The sequence below is a fragment of the Suricata suricatta genome, chromosome 13, assembly GCF_006229205.1.
Source record: "Suricata suricatta isolate VVHF042 chromosome 13, meerkat_22Aug2017_6uvM2_HiC, whole genome shotgun sequence".
Classification (NCBI taxonomy): Eukaryota; Metazoa; Chordata; class Mammalia; order Carnivora; family Herpestidae; genus Suricata; species Suricata suricatta.
The window spans coordinates 65,542,991-65,563,795 of NC_043712.1; the positions used below are offsets into that span (position 1 = coordinate 65,542,991).

Consider the following 20,805-nt stretch of genomic DNA (forward strand, 5'->3'; position numbering starts at 1 on the left):
AGGAAACCTAATTATTGAATGGAGACAATAGTAGAAATCTTAGGAGGAGCAACAGCAGCAGATAACTTGATATTAAGTGTTTTTTATAGACCAGACATAGAACTAAGTTATAAGCACTTCATATGTCGTGTATATGTATATATAAAGTGTGCCTTTTCATGGTATAATGCCTCTATGAGGAAATTACTCTTCTTCCTCTTATTTCACAGAAGACTCTACTGGAGCTTAGGCTTCTTTAGTGACTTATCCAAAGTCATGCTGCTAGTAAATGGGAGAGCCAAGAGTCAAACTCTGGTCTAGGTTTTGAGCCCACCCTCTTAATCATTCCTGTATGGTAATCATGTATATGTGCTTAAACCGTGCTCTCTGTAAAGAAGATTATCTTCTGTGGATCCTCAGGGAATACTTATGTAACAAACCACACTACTGTAATATTCTTACAGTAGATATAGCAGTGAGAGATATGAAATTGTTTCTTGTAAGACTGCCTTGTACTGGCTGAAACCTAACCAACAAAGGAAAGTTTTGCTGGTGGCAGCACGTCATGCAGACTTTTGAGCATTTACAGGACTGAATGCACTGGACACTGCACAGACTGCCTAACTTATTTTTTTCGGGGCCAAGTCTTTGCTAGCTATTGGAGGTCACTAATTTGGAATTATAGTCCCAAGGGTGTCTGGAAAATATTTGTTGCTTTGATTTGACTGGTGAGCCATGTATTTTAACAGGTGAGGTGAAGGGAGGAAGGAGTGACATTCTTTTTGTGGACATTGTGCTGCTTTACACAGATCCGTGTCTGTATGAATGACTGGCTTCCCCTTTGTTAATGAGGGCTCCTGGCAGGGCAGATAATTTCCTCCAGTGTTAATTTTAGATCTAGTCTAATATACATGGGCCACTGTGTCCCCTAAATCACAATGTCACAAGTTGAGTACGAGTGACCCGTAGGCCATATTAACTTCAACATGGTTTTGGCTTCACTTTGCACACTGTTATTTATTTGTTTGTTTTGTTTTTACTGACTGCCAATATTAAAAATTTGGGAGATTCTTTATAGAAATCTATGCTTCTGATGTTTCTTGAAAAATTGGTATGATGGCCGTAATATCTGCTTCCTACCCCTACCTGGCAGCAGTCAGTTTGTTTTCAGACAGAGCCTGTGCTCTGCACTTTTCCACAGCTCACGGCTCACCTGGCCGATTCATGGCTGTCTGTGCTGTTCTGACCCTGTTTTATATTGTGGAACACTGACGTAGGACAGTTGAATCAGCCTGTTAATGGATGTATTCTGACAAATGGATATAATTAGGATTCATTTGGTCATTCACCCATACTTTAATACTCACATTTTTTGGTATGGTATATCTGAATATATCTGAGTGCTATCTCTTTTATTGTCAAAGGTCTGGATAATATAAATTTTGGACTCGTTTATTATTGCAGTTAATAGCTTTTGAAAAATGTTTTTTTAGAAAGAATTTGCCATTTGAAAGTTATGACATTGAATGCAAATCAGGGATTTATATCATAATCCTTTGATACTGGGTCTTTTTCTTGATAGACTGCTTGTCAGTAAAGAGTTATTTTTTGTAGAATAAACCTAAAAATAAGTTTAGAGTTGTACTTTAATTTTTTTCCCTGTGTTTAACTGTCACACCTTTTACTGTTTTTCTGATAACTTCTAAGTTTTTGGCAGAATAGGTTCTTAGCTTATTCTGAAGTCAATGTGATACTGATATTGTTGGTTGTATCTTGGTGTAGGAGACTAGGAGACTTTCAGTGTTTAGTGTACTTTTTAAGATTATATTATAACCATTTTTGCAAATTTTTTCACTCTGTTCTAACAATAAATCAATAAACCACAGTTCTAATCTGCATTACCAATCCGAAACAGACAAACTTGAAATTTAAATCTGTTCATATAATCAGCTTCCTCTTTAAGAATAAGTGATAGGGGTGCCTAGGTGCCTCCGTTGCTTCCGACTCTCAATTTTGGCTCAGGCCATGATTCTCACAGTTTCATTAGTTTGAGCCCGGCGTCGGGCTCTGCGCTGCTGGTGCCAAGCCTGCTTGAGATTCTCTCTGTCTCCCTCTTCTCTGTCCCCTCTATGCTCAAGCTCTCTCTCTCTCAAAATAAATTAAAAAAAAAAAAAGAAGAAGAAGTGGTAATGTGGCAAGTGATACTGTGACTATTAAAAGCAATTGGCATCTTCCCAGTCTGAGCTTTGTGGCCCGTCTGTCTGCAGTCCCAGGCACCTGGCTGTATGGTCCACATTTGTCCTAGTGGCTATAGTTTGGTGCCACTTTTAGTGATTGTTGCCTTCCTTGGCTTAATTATGGAAAGAGGAGATTGTGGGATCTGTCTGTGGCTCACTTTTCTAGGATAGTGGCGGGATTCTAGGAATTTCCCATTTAGTTGGTGACCATTTCATTGGACTGATTCAGGGGACAATCAGGCCTTAGAGAATCCTGGAGATGATGCTCCGCCTCCTGACACAAGCACATTTCCTCCACATTTCCTCTCCAGTCACAGAAGACAGCTCAGATTCTGAGGAATGTGCAAGCTGGTTGCCAGTTGCATTTTGCCAGAATTTCAACAATGGTGGGTTTTAATAATCTCCATATATAAGTTCTAGCTTTTTGAGATCTTTACTGCTTCTAATAATGCTGTTTTTATGTATGAAAACTTACTTCCTTTTCAGCTAGAGAGTGGCTTGTTACAATTTCTATGTCAAAAGTCATAAATAGACATTCAGGATTTTTAAAAATAAAGTTTATTTATTTTGAGAGAGACGGAGCTTGAGTTGGAGAGGGGCAGAGAGAAAGAAAATCCCAAGCAGGCTCTGTACTGCCAGTGCAGTGCCTGATGTGGGGCTCGAACCCATGAAACTGTGAGATCATGACCTGAGCTGAAATCAAGAGTCAGTCACTTAACCGTCTGAGCCACCCAGACACCCCTCAAGATTTATTTTTAAGCTATTGAACTTGTAGCTGTCTTCTACATGGCTATTTTCTAGAATTTGGGCTTTAATAATGCTGTTATTTGTCTTGTGACATATTGATAATTTTTATGTGTACAAAATACATAGAGGAGTGATTATTTTTATTTTAAGATAAGCTTTATCCTTTTATACTTTTTCATCCCGAACTTATTTTGGAGAAAGTTGTGCCTTGGCATATAATAATGAGTTTTGGTGGTCATGCTTCTCTCTTATGATTTCAGGACAAAAATTGCCCAAGATATTGAGAGGCTAATACATCAGAGTGATATCATAGATCGAGTGGTATACGACTTAGATAATCCAAAGTAAGTCTGTTGTTGTTGACTTTAGTTTTATTAGTACTCTAAAATTTCAGTATCATTTTAAAAGATAAAAAAATATAGCTAACTTCCACCTCATTTGCCCTTACTATGTTTTCATCTTTTAGCAGGGATGTAATGGTAATGTAATAATAAATCATATGAAATTGAATGTATCACAGGCTTTTGTTTGTTCTTAGATGGATTTAATGGGTTCATTAAGGGACAGGTCACAAACTGATGCTGTTTTAAAAAATCTGAAATTACCTCCATTTGAGAGAGTGGAAATGTCACATGAAATGCTGCAATTTTGTCTTACAATATTGAGCCTTCATTTCCTTAGGACAACAAATTACCATCCCTTTTTAAAAAAAAAGGAACACGTGCTTGCTCATTTCTCCATAGTCCCCACTACTCTTTGTCACCCCTTACTGCTTACAGGGTACATCAGTCCTTTATATTACTTTCCTGATCTTTGAAACCATTTGTTTATGATGCTTGATGCATCAGTGTTATTCACAATATAGGGTTATCACTGGTATCATCACATTTTAGAGTTTAAATATAAGTAAATAACTGAAAATTAGAAATGATGAATGTGATTATTATTTAGTCATTTGCCTCCTTGTACGAGAAATGAAGTTAGCCCTTAATGGGTTTCCCCCTCTCTCAATATTCTAATATTTTGATGGATATTTTAGACCTTACTGATCTTTTTGGAGAAAAGAAAACGCTTTTTAAAGATCATTATCTTTAAAGGTAAAGGAATAAGGGTAAAAGCTGTGTTAAAGCTAATGACTCAATTTGAAATAACATTTTAAAAAATGAAAACCAAATCTACCTTATACAAAATATCTTAGGTATTTCAATGTTAATAATTCTGTGTCAGACAGATCAGGCAGATGTGGTGAAAACAGAACTCAGGAAACCTGAGTTCAATTGCTATTTCTAATTGAAATGACTTTGAAAAAGTCATTGAACATCTTAGAGTCTGAGTTTTCCTCTGTTAGAATGTAAGCTCCAGAAGAGCAAAAATTTGGGTTTAATCAGAGAAACAGACATACAACTAACACCAAATTTGGTACCTAGTAGGCATTCAGTAAATATTAAAGTGGTGAATATGTAAAGTGAAGACAGTACTTTTACCTTCCTAGCACTATTAAATAAGATAATATCTATATCTATTTTAGCTCTGCAAATTTGAGAACTGCATAGTTTAGAATTACTGCTAGTCAGTACAGGTCATATGCCTTTTTAAAAATATGTCTGGTCTTTTTATTTGATTAATAGTATTTAGGAATGACATTTATTTTGTGAGGCAAAATTTCTTATTTGATTAATATTCAGTCTCTACTTATAATTGCAGTTTTTAATCTATAAATGTTAACCAGAGTTTGTGTTTTGCTTGTGTTTGTTACATTCTTTGGTTTAAAAATAAAGAGGGGGAGGTGGCAATAGGGTATATTTTTAATTTGTAGTGTAGTTTTAAATTTTTTGTTTACCTGTTTACATGCAGTGTGTTTTATAATACTTTAAAATTTTTATTTAGTTACACTATTCCAGAAGAAGGAGATATTTTGAAGTTTAACTCCAAATTTGAATCTGGGAATCTGCGCAAAGTAATTCAAATTAGGAAGTAAGTCATTTAAAATTTTCTAATTTTGTTTGTACACAGATATTTCCTTAATTTTAATCAGATTTCTTTATTTTCTGTTTTCAGAAATGAATATGATCTTATTCTGAACTCAGATATAAATAGCAATCATTATCATCAGTGGTTTTACTTTGAAGTCAGTGGAATGCGACCGGGTGTTGCTTACAGGTTTAACATCATTAACTGTGAAAAATCCAACAGTCAATTTAATTATGGTAAGACATATTTTTCCCACCAGTTTAGAAGATATGTAGGCATCGTAACTGTAGGACATAAAGCTTTTCTTTTTTCCCAATTATTAACATGTTTAAAAAAGGTTCATTGTTCTTTGTTTACTCTAGTTCTCACAATTCAGATACTTTTTAATGCAAAATTTGAAATAAACTGAGCATTGCTTTGGTGGTAAAAAGGCCTTTAAAATGTAAAGAATATCTTTGGTTTCATCCAAATTAAAAACAGCTAAAGATTTATTACTTATCCTGCTTAAAATGAAGTTTTCACTGTCATTTCATCTAGAAGAAAATTATATAAAATAGTCTTTAAAAATTTTTATTTTTGAATAGTCTCATAGAAAGTGAATATATATATATATATATATATATATATATATATATAATGGAAGTTCTAGAAAGTTTTCATGTTCTCTTCCCTATATTTCCTCCAGTGGGTACATCTTCAGTAACTCTAGACCATCCCAGAGTTAGGATTTGACATTGGTACAGTGTGGGCACAGTTTCATGTCCTTCTATTACATTCTTAGATTCTTGAAATCGTCACCACAGTCCAGATACATAATGCTTCCATTACCACGAAGCCCTGTGCTACTCCTTTATTGGTCACTTTTCAGTATGATGTTAGCAGTCGTTTTCTGTAAATTTTAAGATATAGTTGAGGAGGTTTCTTTCTGTTACTACTTTGCTGAGATTTTTTTCTCATGAGTGGGCATTGAACTTTGTCATGTTTTATCTTTGATCATGTGATCTTCTGTAAACTGTTAAATGGTATTATTACACTGATTGAGTTTTGAATATTGAACTGGCATTTTTAAAATCTGTGGAATAAACCCCACTTGGTCATTGTGTATAATTGCTAACGTTTTGTTAAGGAATTTGTATTTATATGTTCAGGAGGGATATCAGCTTTGGTTGTTTTTTTGTTTTGTTTTTGGTACTATATCTGGTTTTGGTATCATGGTAATACTGACCTCATAAAATGAGGAAATGGTCCCTCATTTTATTGTCTTTTCTGGAAGATCCTGTGTCAATTTGGTGTTTCTTTTTTTTTTTTTTAAGTTTATTTATTTTGGGGGAGGTAGAGGGAAGGGCAGAGAGAGAAGGAAAGAAAGAATCCCAGGCAGGTTCTGTGCTTAGTGCAGAGCCTGGTGCAGGGCTCCATCTTGCAAACTGGGAGATGATGACTTGAGCCATAATTGAAATTTGAATGTTTAACCAACTGAGCCATGCAGGCACCCCAAATTTGATATTAATTCTTTAAAAATTTTTTTTAATGTTTTTTATTTATTTTTGAGAGATGGAGACAGTGCAAGCAGGGGAGAGTCAGAGAGAGAGGGAGATACAGAATCCAAACAGGCTTCCATCTCTCAGCTAGCTGTCAGCACAGAGCCCAACACAGGGCTCGAACCCACGAACCAGGAGATCATGACCTGAGCCAAAGTCAGCCTAATGTGGGGCTCAAACCCATGAACTATGAGATCATGATCTGAGCCGAAGTCTGACACTCCACCGACTCAGCCACCCAGATGTCCCCTTTGATAGTCTTTAAATTACAAATTAAATTTCTTTAATAGTTGTAGGGCTGTTCAGATTATTTCCTTTTGAGTGAGTTTTGGTATGTGGTAGTTTGTGTCTTTTAAGAATTGAATTGTCAAATGTAGGTGTAGAGTTGGTCACAGTATTCCCTTACTGTCCTTTTGAGGACTGCAGGGTCTGTTGTGACACCTCTGCTTCATTTCTGGTGCTACTAATTTGTGTTTTCTCTTTGTTTTCCTTTGTCAGTCCTGCTAGAATTGTTAGTTCTGTTAGTGTTTGTTAGTTTTATTGACTTTTTCAAAGAATCGGCTTTTTGTTTCATTGGTTTTCTCTACTGTTTTTCTCATGAAACAATTTTTAAAAACTCTAGTGTGTGTACCAGGAAAAGTATTTAAGTTGTTAAAGGCATGAATATGATGATGCTTTTTAAGGGGCATTTCTGAGAATTAGAGCTTTCAAGAGTTGAAGCATCTGTTCTCTGTTGTCATTATTTATGTGGGAAATAGGAAATTTTATACTCTAGATGATCACATGTATGGGATAAAAGCTTTCATCATATTCACTAGTTTAAGGCAATAATCACAGGAAGATTACATAGCATAATATCTAGGCTAGTTATAAAATTGTTTAAAGTTTTTAAATGTTTTAAGTAATCTAATTTTAAATAGTGCATTTTAAATATATTTTGACCGAGGAGTCAGTGCTTATATTTTGCATGAATAATGATGTGAATATTTTTGATAAAATCTATTTCACATTTTTTAGTTTTGTGATTTGGGAGCCTAACTAGTAATCATTGACTGCTGTATTCCTTACAAAAAAAGTTTTAGCCTATTTTGACCTTAAAACCTGCGTATAATTTTAAAAAATTACCTTATTTGAAACTCATTCAGAATAGTAGTACAAAAATGAAAGAATTTCATGTTTTCCTTATATTACTTGTCAGTAAGTATAATGCTGACAATACTTTATAGGAGGAAATGACAGTTACTTAAATGGAACTGTGTTTCTGTTTTGGGTGCTCCCGAAGAGCATGTAGGTACAGAAGCCTGTTCGTTCCTGAAATGATAGCCAGGATGATTTTCAAGTTGTAGTGCAGCAGGCGGGGGACACCTTCACACCTACATTTAGTTGTTCACTTTTATAAAATAGTACTGTTACTACTTTAAGCTTTATTAAATATTTTAATTTTTAAAATTAAACACATTGTAGAGCAGTGCTTCTCTATTTTTTTAAATTAAAAAAATTTAATGTTTATTTTTTACATTTGAGAGAGAGAGAGAAGGAAAGACAGAGCACAAGCAGGGGAGGGGCAGAGAGAGAGGGAGACACAGAATCTGAGTGGTTAGCACAGTGCCAGACATGGAGCTCAAACCCACGGACCGTGAGATCATGTCCTGAGCCGAAGTTGAGTACTTAACCCACTGAGCCACCCAGGTGCCCCTATTTATTTTTAAATCAAACTTCTATGTGATAAATAAAATAATCTCTTCTTTTAGTGTCCTTTTAAGTTTAAAAGAAATAAAACTCTGTAACTGAAACCAAATCAAAGCAATGGGACAGATGGCTGCTTTATTTTAACATTTCCTCTGCTCCTTAGCCCTTGCCCTTTGGGTATTTTTGTATGTTTATCACACTTTCCAGACTCACTTTATAGGGAATTTGGGTAACACAGTGGTGTTAAGAAAATTAAAACCATCAACAGGCAGTGCATCATCCAGAGACGACCACTATAAAGTTGTGTCTGTCCAGCCTTTTATTATACATCAGCATATGATTTCCACATACACATAACTCCATATTTATTTATTTATTTTAATAATTTATTGCCACATTGGTTTCAATATAACACGCAGTGCTCTTCCTCACAAGTGCCCCCCTCCATGACCATCACCCCCCTTCCCTCCTCCCTCTTCTGTCCTGTTTTCAGTATTCAAAATTCTCTCATGATTTACCTCCCTCCCCCAAACTTTTTACCCCATTCCCCTTCCTATGGTGCCATGTTAGATTTCTCCTGTTAGACCTATAAGTGAAAACATATGATATCTTATCTGCCTGACTTATTTCGCTTAGCATGACACCCTCGAGGTCCATCCACTTTCCTACAAATGGCCAGATTTCATTCTTTCTCATTGCCATGTAGTACTCCATTGTGTGTATATGCCACATCTTGATCCATTCATCAGGTGATGGACCTTAGGCTCTTTCCATGATTTGGCTATTGTTGAAAGTGCGGCTATGAGCATTGGGGTACATGTGCTCCTATGTATCAACACTTCTGTATCCTTTGGGTAGATCCCCAGCAGTACTATTGCTGGGTCATAGGGGAGTTCTATCGATAGTTTTTTGAGGAACCTCCACACTGTTTTCCAGAGCAGCTGTACCAGTTTACATTCCCACCAACAGTGTAGGAGGTTGCCCGTTTCTCCACATCCTCATCAGCATCTATAGTCTCTTGATTTATTCATTTTAACCACTCTGACTGGTTTGAGGTGGTATCTCAGTGTGGTTTTGATTTGTATTTCCCTGATGCTGTGTGATGCTGAGCATCGTTTCATGTGCCTGTTGGCCATCTGAATGTCCTTTTTGGAGAAGTGTCAATTCATGTCTTCTGTCCATTTCTTCACTGGATTATTCTTTTTTTGGGTGTAGAGTTTGGTGAGTTCCTTGTAGATTTTGGATACTAGCCCATTATCTGATATGCCATTTGCCACAATCTTTTCCCATTTCGTTGGTTGCCTATTAGTTTTTTTTTATTGTTTCCTTTGCAATGCAGAAGCTTTTTATCTTGAGGTCCCAATAGTTCATTTTTGTTCTTGATTTCCTTGCCTTTGGGGATGTGTCAAGTAGGAAATTGCTGAAATTGAGGTCAAAGAGGCTATTTCCTGCTTTCTCCTCTAGGGTTTTTATGGTTTCCTGTCTCACATTCAGATCCTTCATCCATTTTGAGTTTATTTTTGTGTATGGTGTATGAAAGTGGTCTAGTTTCATTCTTCTGCATGTTGCTCTCCAGCTCTCCTGGCACCACCTGTTAAAGAGGCTGTCTTTTTTCCACTGGATACTCTTTCCTGCTTTGTCAAATACTAATTGGCCATACATTTGTGGGTTCAGTTCTGGGCTCTCTGTTCTATCCCATTGGTCTATGTGTCTGTTTTTGTGCCAATACCATACTGTCTTGATGATGACAGCTTTGTAGTAGAGGCTAAAGTCTGGGATTGTGATACCTTCTGTTTTGGTGGTTTTCTTCTTCAGTATTACTTAGGCTATTCGGAGTTTTTTGTGGTTCCATATGAATTTGAGGATAGTTTGTTCTAGCTTTGAGAAGAATGCTGGTGAAATTTTGATTTGGATTGCAATTGAATGTGTAGATTGCTTGTGTAATAATGACATTTTAATAATGTTTATTCTTCCGATTTATGAGCATGGAATGTTTTTCCATTTCTTTGTGTCTTCAATTTCTGTCATAAGCTTTCTGTAGTTTTCATCATACAGATCTTTTACATCTTTTGGTAGGTTAATTCCTAGGTATTTTATGGTTTTTCATGCAATTCTGAATGGCATCAGATTCTTGATTTCTCTTTCCACTGCTTCATTATTGGTATATAAAAATGCAACTGATTTCTGTACATTGATTTTGTACCCTGCGACTTTGCTGAATTCATGGATCCGTTCTAGAAGGCTTCTGGTGGAGTCGGTTGGGTGTTCCATGTAGAGTATCATGTCACCTGTGAAAAGTGAAAGTTTGACTTCATATTTGCCAATTCTGATGCCTTTTATTTCTTTTTGTTGTCTGATTGCTGATGCTAGGACTTCTAGCACTATGTTAAATAACAGTGGTGAGAGTGGACATCCTTGTTGTGTTCCTGATGTCACGGGGAAAGCTCTCAGTTTTTCCCCATTGAGGATGGTATTAGCTGTGGGCTTTTCCTAAATTGCTTTTATAATGTTTAAGTAAGTTCCTTCTATCCTGACTTTCTAGATGGTTTTTATTAAGAAAAGATGCTGTATTTTGTCAAATTCTTTTTCTGCATCTATCGACAGGATCATATGGTTTTATCTTTACTTTTGTTAATGTGGTGTATCACATTGATGGATTTGCAAATATTGAACCAGCATTGTAACCCAGGAATGAATCCCACTTGATCATGATGGATAATTCTTTTTATGTGTTGTTGAATTTGATTTGATAGAATCTTGTTGAGTATTTTTGCATGTGTACTCATTAAAGATATTGGCCTGTAGTTCTCTTTTTTTGTTGGGTCTCTGTGTGGTTTGGGTATTAAAGTGATGCTGGCTTCGTAGAATGAGTTTGGAAGTTTTTCTTCTATTTCAATTTTTTGGAATAGGTTGAGAAGGATGGGTGTTAATTTTGCCTTAAATGTCTGGTAGAATTCCCCTGAGAAGCCATCCAGACCTGGGCTTTTATTCGTTGGTAGATTTTTGATAACTGATTTAATTTCTTCACTGGCAATGGGTCTGTTCAGATTTTCTCTCTCTTCTCATTTGAATTTTGGTAGTGCATGTGTGTTTAAGAATTTTTCCATTTCTTCTAGATTGTCCAGTTTGTTGGCATATAATTTTTCATAGTAGTCTCTGATGATTCCTTGTATTTCTGAGGGATCTGTTGTAATAGGTCCATTTTCATTCATGATTTTGTCTATTTGGATGTTCTCTCTTTTCTTTCTGAGGAGCCCCGCTAGAGGTTTATCAATTTTATTTTTTCAAAAAACCAACTCTCAGTTTCATTGATCAGTTCAGTTGTTTTTTTTTGGATTCTATATTGTTTATTTCTGCCCTGATCTTTATTATTTGCCTTCTTTTACTGGGTTTGGGTTGTTCTTGCTTCTCCCCTCTGGTTTCCTTGGGTGCTCTGTTAGATTTTGAATTTGTGCTTTTTCTAGTTTGTTGAAATAGGCCTGGCTTGCAATATTCATTCCTCTTAGGACTGCCTTTGCTGTGTCCCAGGATCTTGGATTGTTGTATTTTTGTTTTCATTTGTTTCCATATATTTTTAAATTTCTTCTCCAACTGTCTAATTGGCCCAATCATTCTTTAGTAGGGTGGTTTTTAACCTCCACATTTTCGGAGGTTTTCTAGACATTTTCCTGTGATTGATTTCAAGTTTCATAGCATTGTGATCTGAAAGTGTGCATGGTATGATCTCAGTTCTTTTGTATTTATGGAGGGCTGTTTTATGACCCAGTATGTGATCTATCTTGGAGAATATGCCATATGCACTTGAGAAGAAAGTGAATTCCTTAGCTTCAGGATGCAGAGTTCTAAATCTATACATTAATTCCATCTGTTCCAATGTGCCATTCAGGTCCATTGTTTCTTTAGTGATTTTCTGTCTGGTTGATCTATCCATTGCTCTCAGTGAAGTTATTAAAGTCCCCTGAAATTAGCACATTGTTATCAATAAGATTGTTTCTGTTTGTGGTTGGTTGGTTTATGTATTTGGGTGCTCCTGAATTTGGCGCATAGGTGTTTATAATTGTTACCTCTTCCTGATGTAGAGACCCTGTAATTATTATATAATGTCCTTCTTCATCTTTTGTTACTGCCTTTACTTTAAAGTCCAGTTTGTCCAGTATAAGTATGGCTACTCTGGCTTTCTTTTGACTGCGAGTCGCATGATAGATATTTCTTCATTCCCTTACTTTCAATCTGAAGGTGTCTTCAGGTCTAAATTGAGTCTCTTGTAGATAGCAAATAGATGGATTTTGTTTTTTTATCCATACTGCTATCCTGTGTCGCTTGGTTGGAGCATTCAGTCCATTTACATTCAGTGTTATTATTGAAAAATGTGGGTTTAGATTCATTTTGTTGTCTGTAGAGTTCATGTTTGAAGTGATGTCTCTGGCACCTTATATTTTTTGCTACATTTCCCTCATAGAGTTCCTCTTAGAATTTCTTGTAGGGTTGGTTTGGTGGTGATGAATTCTCTCAATTTTTGTTTAATTAGGGAAAAATTTTATCTCTCCTTCTATTTTGAATGACAGGCTTGCTGGGTAGAGGATTCTTGGTTGCATATTTTCCTGTTCATCACATTGAAGATTTCCTGCCATTCCTTTCTGGCCTGCCAAGTTTCAGTAGATAGGTCTGTAACCACTCTGATAGGTTTCCCTTTGTATATTAGGAACCTTTTATCTCTATCTGCTTTCAGAATTCTCTGTCTTTATATTTTGCCAGTTTCACTAAATTTCATGCTGAAGGTCAATTCAAGTTACATCTTAGAGGAGTTCTATGCACCTCTTGAATTTCAATGTCTTTCTCCTTCCCCAGATTTGGGAAGTTCTCGGCTGTAATTTGATCAACCACTGCTTCAGGACCTTTTTCTCTTTCTTCTTCTTGAGGAACTTTTATGATATGGGTATTTTTCCGTTTGATTATATCACTCAGGTCTCGAATTCTCCTTTCCTGCTCCTGTATCAATTTCTCTCTCTTTTTCTCGGCTTCCTCTTTTCCTATAACGGAGTCTTCTAATTCACATAGTCTCCTCTCTGCCTCTTCAATCCATTCAGTGGCCGCCTTCATTTTATTATACACCTCATTTATAGCCTTTTTTTAAACTCATCACATCTATTTTTAAGGTCCCTAGTCTTTGTATCAATAGCTTATCTGATGATTTCCGTGCTTTTTTCAAGTCCAGCGATGAATTTATGACGGTGTTCTAAATTCTTGTTCAGTTATGTTGCTTGTGTCTGTTTTGAACAGTTCTGTGATTTCTTCATGGAATTTCTTTAGAGGATATTTCTTTCATCATTTTGGCTAGCTTTCTGTCACAGGCAGTTTTAAAAGCTTGTTTTGCTCTGTGTGCCTGTTAGTGTTGCTCTATTAAAGGAGGCTTATTCATTGTCCAGGGCCTGTTGTTTCAGGAAGTGTTCTGTTAATGGTGTCTCATGATTTCTCTTGTGCCTCTGATTATTTTATTTCCCTACTCAGTTATATTTGGGACTCTCCACCCTGTGTACTTTGGCTTGTTTTTTGAGGTAGCCCAGAAAAGGAAAACAGGCAAACACACAGAAAACAAAAGCATACAAACACACAGACAAATCAAATAAACAAGCAAACCAAAATGGGAAAGGAAAAAACAGAAAAGAAAAGGAAGGAAAGGAAAAGAAAAAAAGAAGCCTGGGGTGGGGAGGGTGGGTGGACAGAAGTAGCCAAAGATAAAGGACAGCCTGAGAGCATAAAACCTGCAGAGGGGAGAGACAAGAATGAGATAAGGGAAAATATATCTTGATGGCAATAATTGACCTAATCAACGCAGTACATTAATATTGGTCTTTCCCAGACTCCAGGGGGGAAAAGGAAAAAAGAAAGTAAAAGGAAAATAGAATAAAAGATAACAAGGAAAAAAATTTTTAAATAATATAAATTTAAGAAAAGGAACAAAATTAATTAAAAAAAAAAAAAAAGGCAGCTCTCCAGTGCAGATGGGTGTGGTTTGGTGTAGGTAGGTCTGGTCTCAGGGTCTGCTCTCCAAGGCCCCACCTTAGTGGTTGCAGGGAGATGAATGGTGGTGCCCCAAGCCCTTCTCACACCTCTTGTTGCAAGCCACTCTTTTGAGTCCTATCTCCCCGTACCATGGGCGGGCCAAATTGCTTTTTTTTCCCTAAGCTCAGCCACATTTCCAAGTCTTAGTCCATGCACTTCAATGCTGCCGCCCTAGATGAAATTTCTTCTGGTAGTCAGGTGGCTTTCTAGCCAGGATTGATTAGGGGGACTGGGGAGCCAGCTTTTCCCTGGCTCCACCTGCTTCCCAGCCCAAGGGAGAACAGGCCTGCTGATGGGGATGAATTCCTCTCCCCACGCCCAGCAGCGACATATGGCATGTTTGCGTATCTCGTCCCTGGCTGAGGTCTCTCCCTCTCCAGACACCACTCTGAGTGTTTTCAGCTTCTCTTTCTCTTCCCCTCAGGTCTCTGCCGCTCATCAGGGTCCTCTGCTGCCTCTTTGCACACAGCCTTCTGCAGCCCTGCGCCACCTTTCTTGGTGCTTTCTCTCACGGCTCTGCTTTGGGCCTGTGCACCCTCCCCTCAGAGCCTGTGGTCCCAGTTCACGCTCACTCAGGCATCCATGAGGCTGTCATCTATAAAGACTCTGTGTGTGCACCTCCCATTCTCGCAGACCAGAGTATTGTGGCTTTAGTCCTCCTCAGTTTGATAGTTGCCGGCGGGCGGAGATTAGAGTTCCCTACTTCTCTGCCATCTTGCCGCTCCATATTTAAAAAAAAAGGCCTTGTAATTCATGCAGTTTCACAGTCTGTATGTTAACCAAACATTATATTGTTAACATTTTTTCTGGTCATGTAATAGTTCTCTGAAACAGTTTAATGGACATCCTACAGAGGCCTGTAATGTATTTATCCAAACCTTTCTTTGTTGTACATTTAAGTTGTATCTAATTATTTTCTATTTTTAAATGCTGAAATCAGCATTATTGTACAAAATATTTATGTGCATAATTATTTAGTTACAAATCTACAGAAGTGGAATTTCTCTGTCTGCTAACTGTAAATATGTTTATTTTCCTGATACTTAAGCAGTGGATCTTTCATGTGAGGATTTGGTAAATTAAAAATTGTTTAGACAAAAATGTAGGCAGGGGAGAAAATCTGCTAATTAGCATTTTGTTATCCTTGAACTCACTCACATTCACATAATTTTATTTTATTTATTTTTTATTTTTTTTAAATGTTTTATTTATTTTTGATAGAGACAGAGCATGAGAGGGTGAGGGGCAGAGAGAGAAGGAGACACAGAACTAGAAGCAGGCTCCAGGCTCTGAGCTAGCTGTCAGCACAGAGCCTGATGCGGGGCTCGAACCCACGAACGTGAGATCTGACCTGAGCCGAAGTCGGAGGCTTAACTGACTGAGCCACCCAGGCACCCCACATTCACGTAATTTTAAAGTGAAATTGTATCCTTTTATAGATCAGGGTTCTTTTATAGATCGGGGTCAGAGTATAAAAACTCACTCAAAACTTCTTACTGCACAGTATTTTGTAAAAAAAATCTTCTCATGCTGTTCAGTATTTTCAGTGACATGATTACTGATGTTTATATAATATCCTACTGAGTAATGTAAGTTAGGGATTTTATGTTTTTTACAGCATTTCAAAATTATAAGCTTTGCTGCAGTTGATAATCCTAATTGTTTTTGTGTATGTTTCTGATTATTGCTTTGCCATAAATTCCTCCAAGTAGAATTTCTCAAAGAATATGAGCATATGTTGCTGAAAACTAGGGAAAAGGATACTTATTGTGCTGGTAGGAATGTTAAATTTGTTCAGACTTTTTGAAATGCATTTGATAATACGCTTTCAGTGTTTATATTTAACCATCCATCTAGGATTTATTTTGGTAAATTCTGTGAATTTGGTGTCTAACTTAATCCTGTTTTTAGTAGTTAAGCAGCTACAACTAAACCCATTCTTTCTCCAGAGAGGTTTAAGATGTTGATAAATTGAGTTATTTGTAAATATTTATATTTATACTTCATTTGCAAACTCTATTCTTGACTCGCTAGTTGCTCTGTGGTAGCTCATCTAGAGAAAACTCTGGTTGGCAAAAACGGATTGGAAGCTGGTTGATAAGGTATCACTATTACTTGCTCCTAGTTCCTGACTTTTTGAATCTGGGTTGAATTACTCTGACTGTCTAGTCGTATTATTTGTCTCCTCTGGTTTGAAACAACACAGTTCTCAGAAGCTACGGACTAGCTTTTTGGGGGGAGGCTGTTTGTTGCTCTAGTACCTTTTGATTTTAATGATCCTGACCTTTCTGTCTAATGTAAATCCTTTGTTGTGTAACTGACTTTATAATACAGCTTAACATCCTGTAGTCTTTTTCAAAAACAATTTAATTTTTCTACCTATTTTTCCAGAGTAGTTTATTCTAAATACTATTCAGAATAGTTTTATTAAGTGCCAAAAGATTTCATTGCATTTGAACTTGTAGAATAATCTGAGAGAAATTGAATTTTTTATATTAAGTCTCACTGCTTAGGAACATGGTGTATAGTTTTGTTTATTCCTTTTCTTCTGCCCTCACCTAAGTTTTTAGTTTTTTTAAAATAATTTTTTAAAAAGTTTTTCTTTTTTGAGAGAGAGAGAGAGAGTGTGTGTGTGTGTGTGTGAGAGAGTGAGTGAGTGAGAGAGAGAGAGAGAGAGAGCGAGCGAGAGGGGGAGGAGCAGAGAGAGAGGGAGACAGGATCCCAAGAGACTCCATGCTGTCAGCGCAGAGCCCCATGTGGGCTCAGACCCCAGAACTGTGCTATCATGACCAGAGCCAAAATCAAGAGTTGGACACGTAACTGACTCGGTACCCAGGCACCCTTAGTTTTCTTTTTGTTAGTTCTGTTCATTTTTATTTACTTCCATTCTTAAGTATTTTATTTATTAATTTTTTGGCTTCTGTTTTAAAAGAATACTCCCTATTTTCATGTTTGTTATTATTTATAATTAAGAAAGCTGTCAAGAATGGGAAACGATAGGGGCACCTGGGAGGCTCAGTCGGTTAAGTGTCCAGCTTCCAGCTTCGGCTCAGGTCATGATCTCACGGTTTGTGGGTTCGAGCCCCATGTCGGGCTCTGTGCTAGCAGCTAGCTCAGAGCCTGGAGCCTGCTTTAGATTCTGTGTCTCCCTCTCTCTCTGACCCTCCCCTGCTCATGCTGTCTCTCTCTGTCTTTCAAAAATTAAAAAAAAAAATAAAATAAAGAATGGGAAAAGATAGTGGCAAATGGCATATCAGATAGCTAGTATTCAAAATCTACAAGGAACTCACTAAACTCCATACCTGAAAAACGAATAATCCAGTGAAGAAATGGGCAGAAGACCTGAACAGACACTTCTCTAAAGAGGACATTCAGATGGCGAGCAGGCACATGAAACGATGCTCAGCGTCACTCAGCATCAGGGAAATACAAATCAAAATCACACTGAGATACCACCTCACACCAGTCAGAGTGGCTAAAATGAACTAATCAAGAGACTGTAGATGCTGGCGAGGGTGTGGAGAGACGGGCACCCTCCTACACTCTTGGTGGGAATGTAAACTGGTGCCGCCGCTCTGGAAAACAGTGTGGAGGTTCTTCAAAAAACTATCATTAGAACTCCCTTATGACTCAGCAATAGCACTGCTAGAGATTTACCCAAAGGATACAGAAGTGCTGATGCATCGGGCACATGTACCCCAGTGTTCATAGCAGCAATGTCAACAATAGCCAAATCATGGAAGGAGCCTAAATGTCCATCACCTGATGAATGGATCAGGAAGATGTGGTATATATATACACAATGGAGTACTACATGGTAATGAGAAAGAATGAAATCTGGCCATTTGTAGCAAAGTGGATGGACCTTGAGGGTGTCATGCTAAGCGAAATAAGTCAGGCGGAGAAGGACAGATACCATATGCTTGCACTCATAGGTCTAACAGGAGAAACCTAATGGAGGACCATAAGGAGGGGAAGGGGGAAAGAGAGTTGGGGAGAGAGAGGGACACAAATCATGAGAGACTATTGAATGCTGAAAATGAACCGAGGGCTGAAGGGGGAGGGGGAAAAGGGGTGAAGGTCATGGAGGGAGGGCACTTGTGGGGAGAAGCACTGGGTGTTATATGGAAACCAATTTGATAGTAAACTATTATAAAAAAATAAATAAAAGACAAAAAATATTATTTTTAATGGCTGTGGAATATATCCTGCTAGCACATTGCCAGGAGAGAGAAAAGATCCAGTAAAATTTATCTTTAATTATGATATTTCTGTAAAATAATTCATTAAAAAGTCCTTTGTATTTGGACCACACACACACACAAAAAAGCTGTCAAGTTTTATATGTTCACTTTGAAAATCAACCTCCCTACTGAATGTTCTTACTGGTTTTCATAGTTTGTCAATTGATACTGCAGATTTTCTTGGTAGGTCCCTAGACATTTTCCCTATCTATAGTTATATTGTGTATCTTTTATTGTTTTGTAGCTGTTGGATATAATTTTGAGACTATTTAAAATATAAAGGAGACATTAGGCATCCTTGCTTTTGACTCTAATGTGAATGCTGCTAGTATTTACATTAAATACTCTAGCTCTTTTTTGGAGATACAGATTTGTTCTCAGGGTAAAGAATTTCTATTTTGGGGCACCTGGGTGGCCTAATTGTTTAAGCATCAGGCTTCGGCTTTGGCTCAGGTCATGATCTTATGGTTTCTGGGTTCAAGCTGACAGCTCAGAGCCTGGAGCCTGCTTCAGATTTTGTCTCCCTCTCTCTCTACCCCTCCCCTGCTTGTGCTCTCTGTCTCCCCAACATTAAAAAAGAATTTCTATTTTTACTAAGTTTTAAAAACTAAGTATTTTATTTTTCATTTATTAATGTGATATGACTATATCATACAATGAACTATAAATGTGCTGTATTGTATTAATAATGTTTCTAATATCAAATCATCCCTGGGTTTCAGAAATAAATCCACTTTGCCATGGGAGTTAATCTTTGAATATACAACTCTTTTTGATTTGTTAGTATTTTGCATAAAGGCTTTACGTCATTGGTCGTTAAGTTAGACAAGTCGTTTTCATTTTTGGAGAGTTGTCTTTGTCCAGTTTTGGAAACAAGCTGATGCTAACTTTGAACACTTAAATAAAAAAGCTTTTATTTTCCCGCCCTGTGTTCTGGAGCAGCTTAAAGAGCATTTACACGTCTTCATGAAGTTTGGAAAAGAACGCACCTCTAGAACTGCGTGTTCCTTTTTGGGTGGGCGAAGGAGATTCTGGATAACTTCCTCAGATTTCTGTGGCTTAGTATAGTCTAGTTTTGTATTATTGTGGCAGTCTTGATCATTTATATTTTATTATATAAATGACATTTAGACTTTCAGAACTCACTAGCAGGGATTTCTATATGATGTCTGCAGTATATGTGCTTGCTTGTTCTCTTGCTTAGTTCCCTGTGTGTGTGCTTAAAACATAATTTAGTGTTTTAAAACCCAGCACTTGGATTTATTCATTATTTCCTTTAAAAGTTTTTTTAAATTAAGTTTTCTCTTTTCCTCTCTGCAGGTTGATTTTCTTTTCTTTATAACTTCTAGTTTGTTTACCTAAACTATTTTTGTTTGAGGATCAAGCGTTTGAGATTTGAATTTGCTCTTAATTATAATTTACTTTGTATCCCCTTCCCCTCTAGGTTTTAAAATGAAGACTCCTTGTTATTTTGTAGATTGCTTCTAATTGTATGATGTGTCAGTATCCTTTTTGATGCAAGAATTATTTAGGAAGACACTGGTTATATTCGTAGTTGGTTAGATTAACTTCATTAAGATTTTTCTCATTTCAAATTTTAATGAATTTTGTTCGCATACATTTAAAATTTATGACTTGGAATAGTTTTTTAGGCTTAATATCTGGTCAGTTTTTGTTTTCATGAGTGCTTGGAAAATAATATGTACTCTCTGTTAGAAACATAATTTCATATACATTGTTAGTTTAGTGTTGTAAATCCATTTATTCAGTTTCTGTGTCCTTATTTATTTTTTACCCTCTCTATCTGCCTAAAAAGATTGTCTTCCAGTTCTGTTGTGTTTCTGTCCAGGCCTCATTTATAAAAACATATATATTTTTTCAATTTAAGCAGTATTATTTGGCACATAGTTTATAACTTTTCCATATTTATTTTGTATATACTAACAGTATAAAATAATCATACTTCAGTGTCTTTAGCCTTGAATTCTATTTTTAGAATATTTTGGTTTAAATTTGCTTGATACATCCTTGTTTCTTAGAGGTTGCATTTTGTTGTTTGACCCTTGTCTTTAACATGCTTTTAACTTAAAGTTCTTTTTATAATTGATATGTTTTTTTATGCTTTCTATTTTTGTGCTTCTTTATTGTTACTGTATGTGTCACTCTTTAAGGGACTCTAAGATGTAATGCAACACTTTTTTCATTGTGAAAATCCAAAATATGTTTGTAAAGAAATAGAACATGAGGCATATTCTGCATTGTATTTTTCTCAGTCCCGTTTCATCTGCCTTAAGTTTAGTAGAGATTTCCCCAAATTCTGAGAAAAAGTGGTCTTTT

At 36.6% G+C, this 20,805-nt stretch overlaps 1 protein-coding gene across 3 annotated transcripts in view; it reads left to right on the forward strand.

The window, feature by feature from the left end:
* Nucleotides 1-20,805, forward strand: part of AGTPBP1 (ATP/GTP binding protein 1) — a 166,277-nt gene that overhangs the window by 100,349 nt on the left and 45,123 nt on the right. For all 3 annotated transcript variants that reach the window (XM_029920063.1, XM_029920062.1, XM_029920064.1), the window contains exons 15-17: nucleotides 3,224-3,307; nucleotides 4,851-4,937; nucleotides 5,022-5,170. In XM_029920063.1, the coding sequence (XP_029775923.1) occupies nucleotides 3,224-3,307; nucleotides 4,851-4,937; nucleotides 5,022-5,170 (320 nt within the window). The remainder of the gene's footprint in view (nucleotides 1-3,223; nucleotides 3,308-4,850; nucleotides 4,938-5,021; nucleotides 5,171-20,805) is intronic.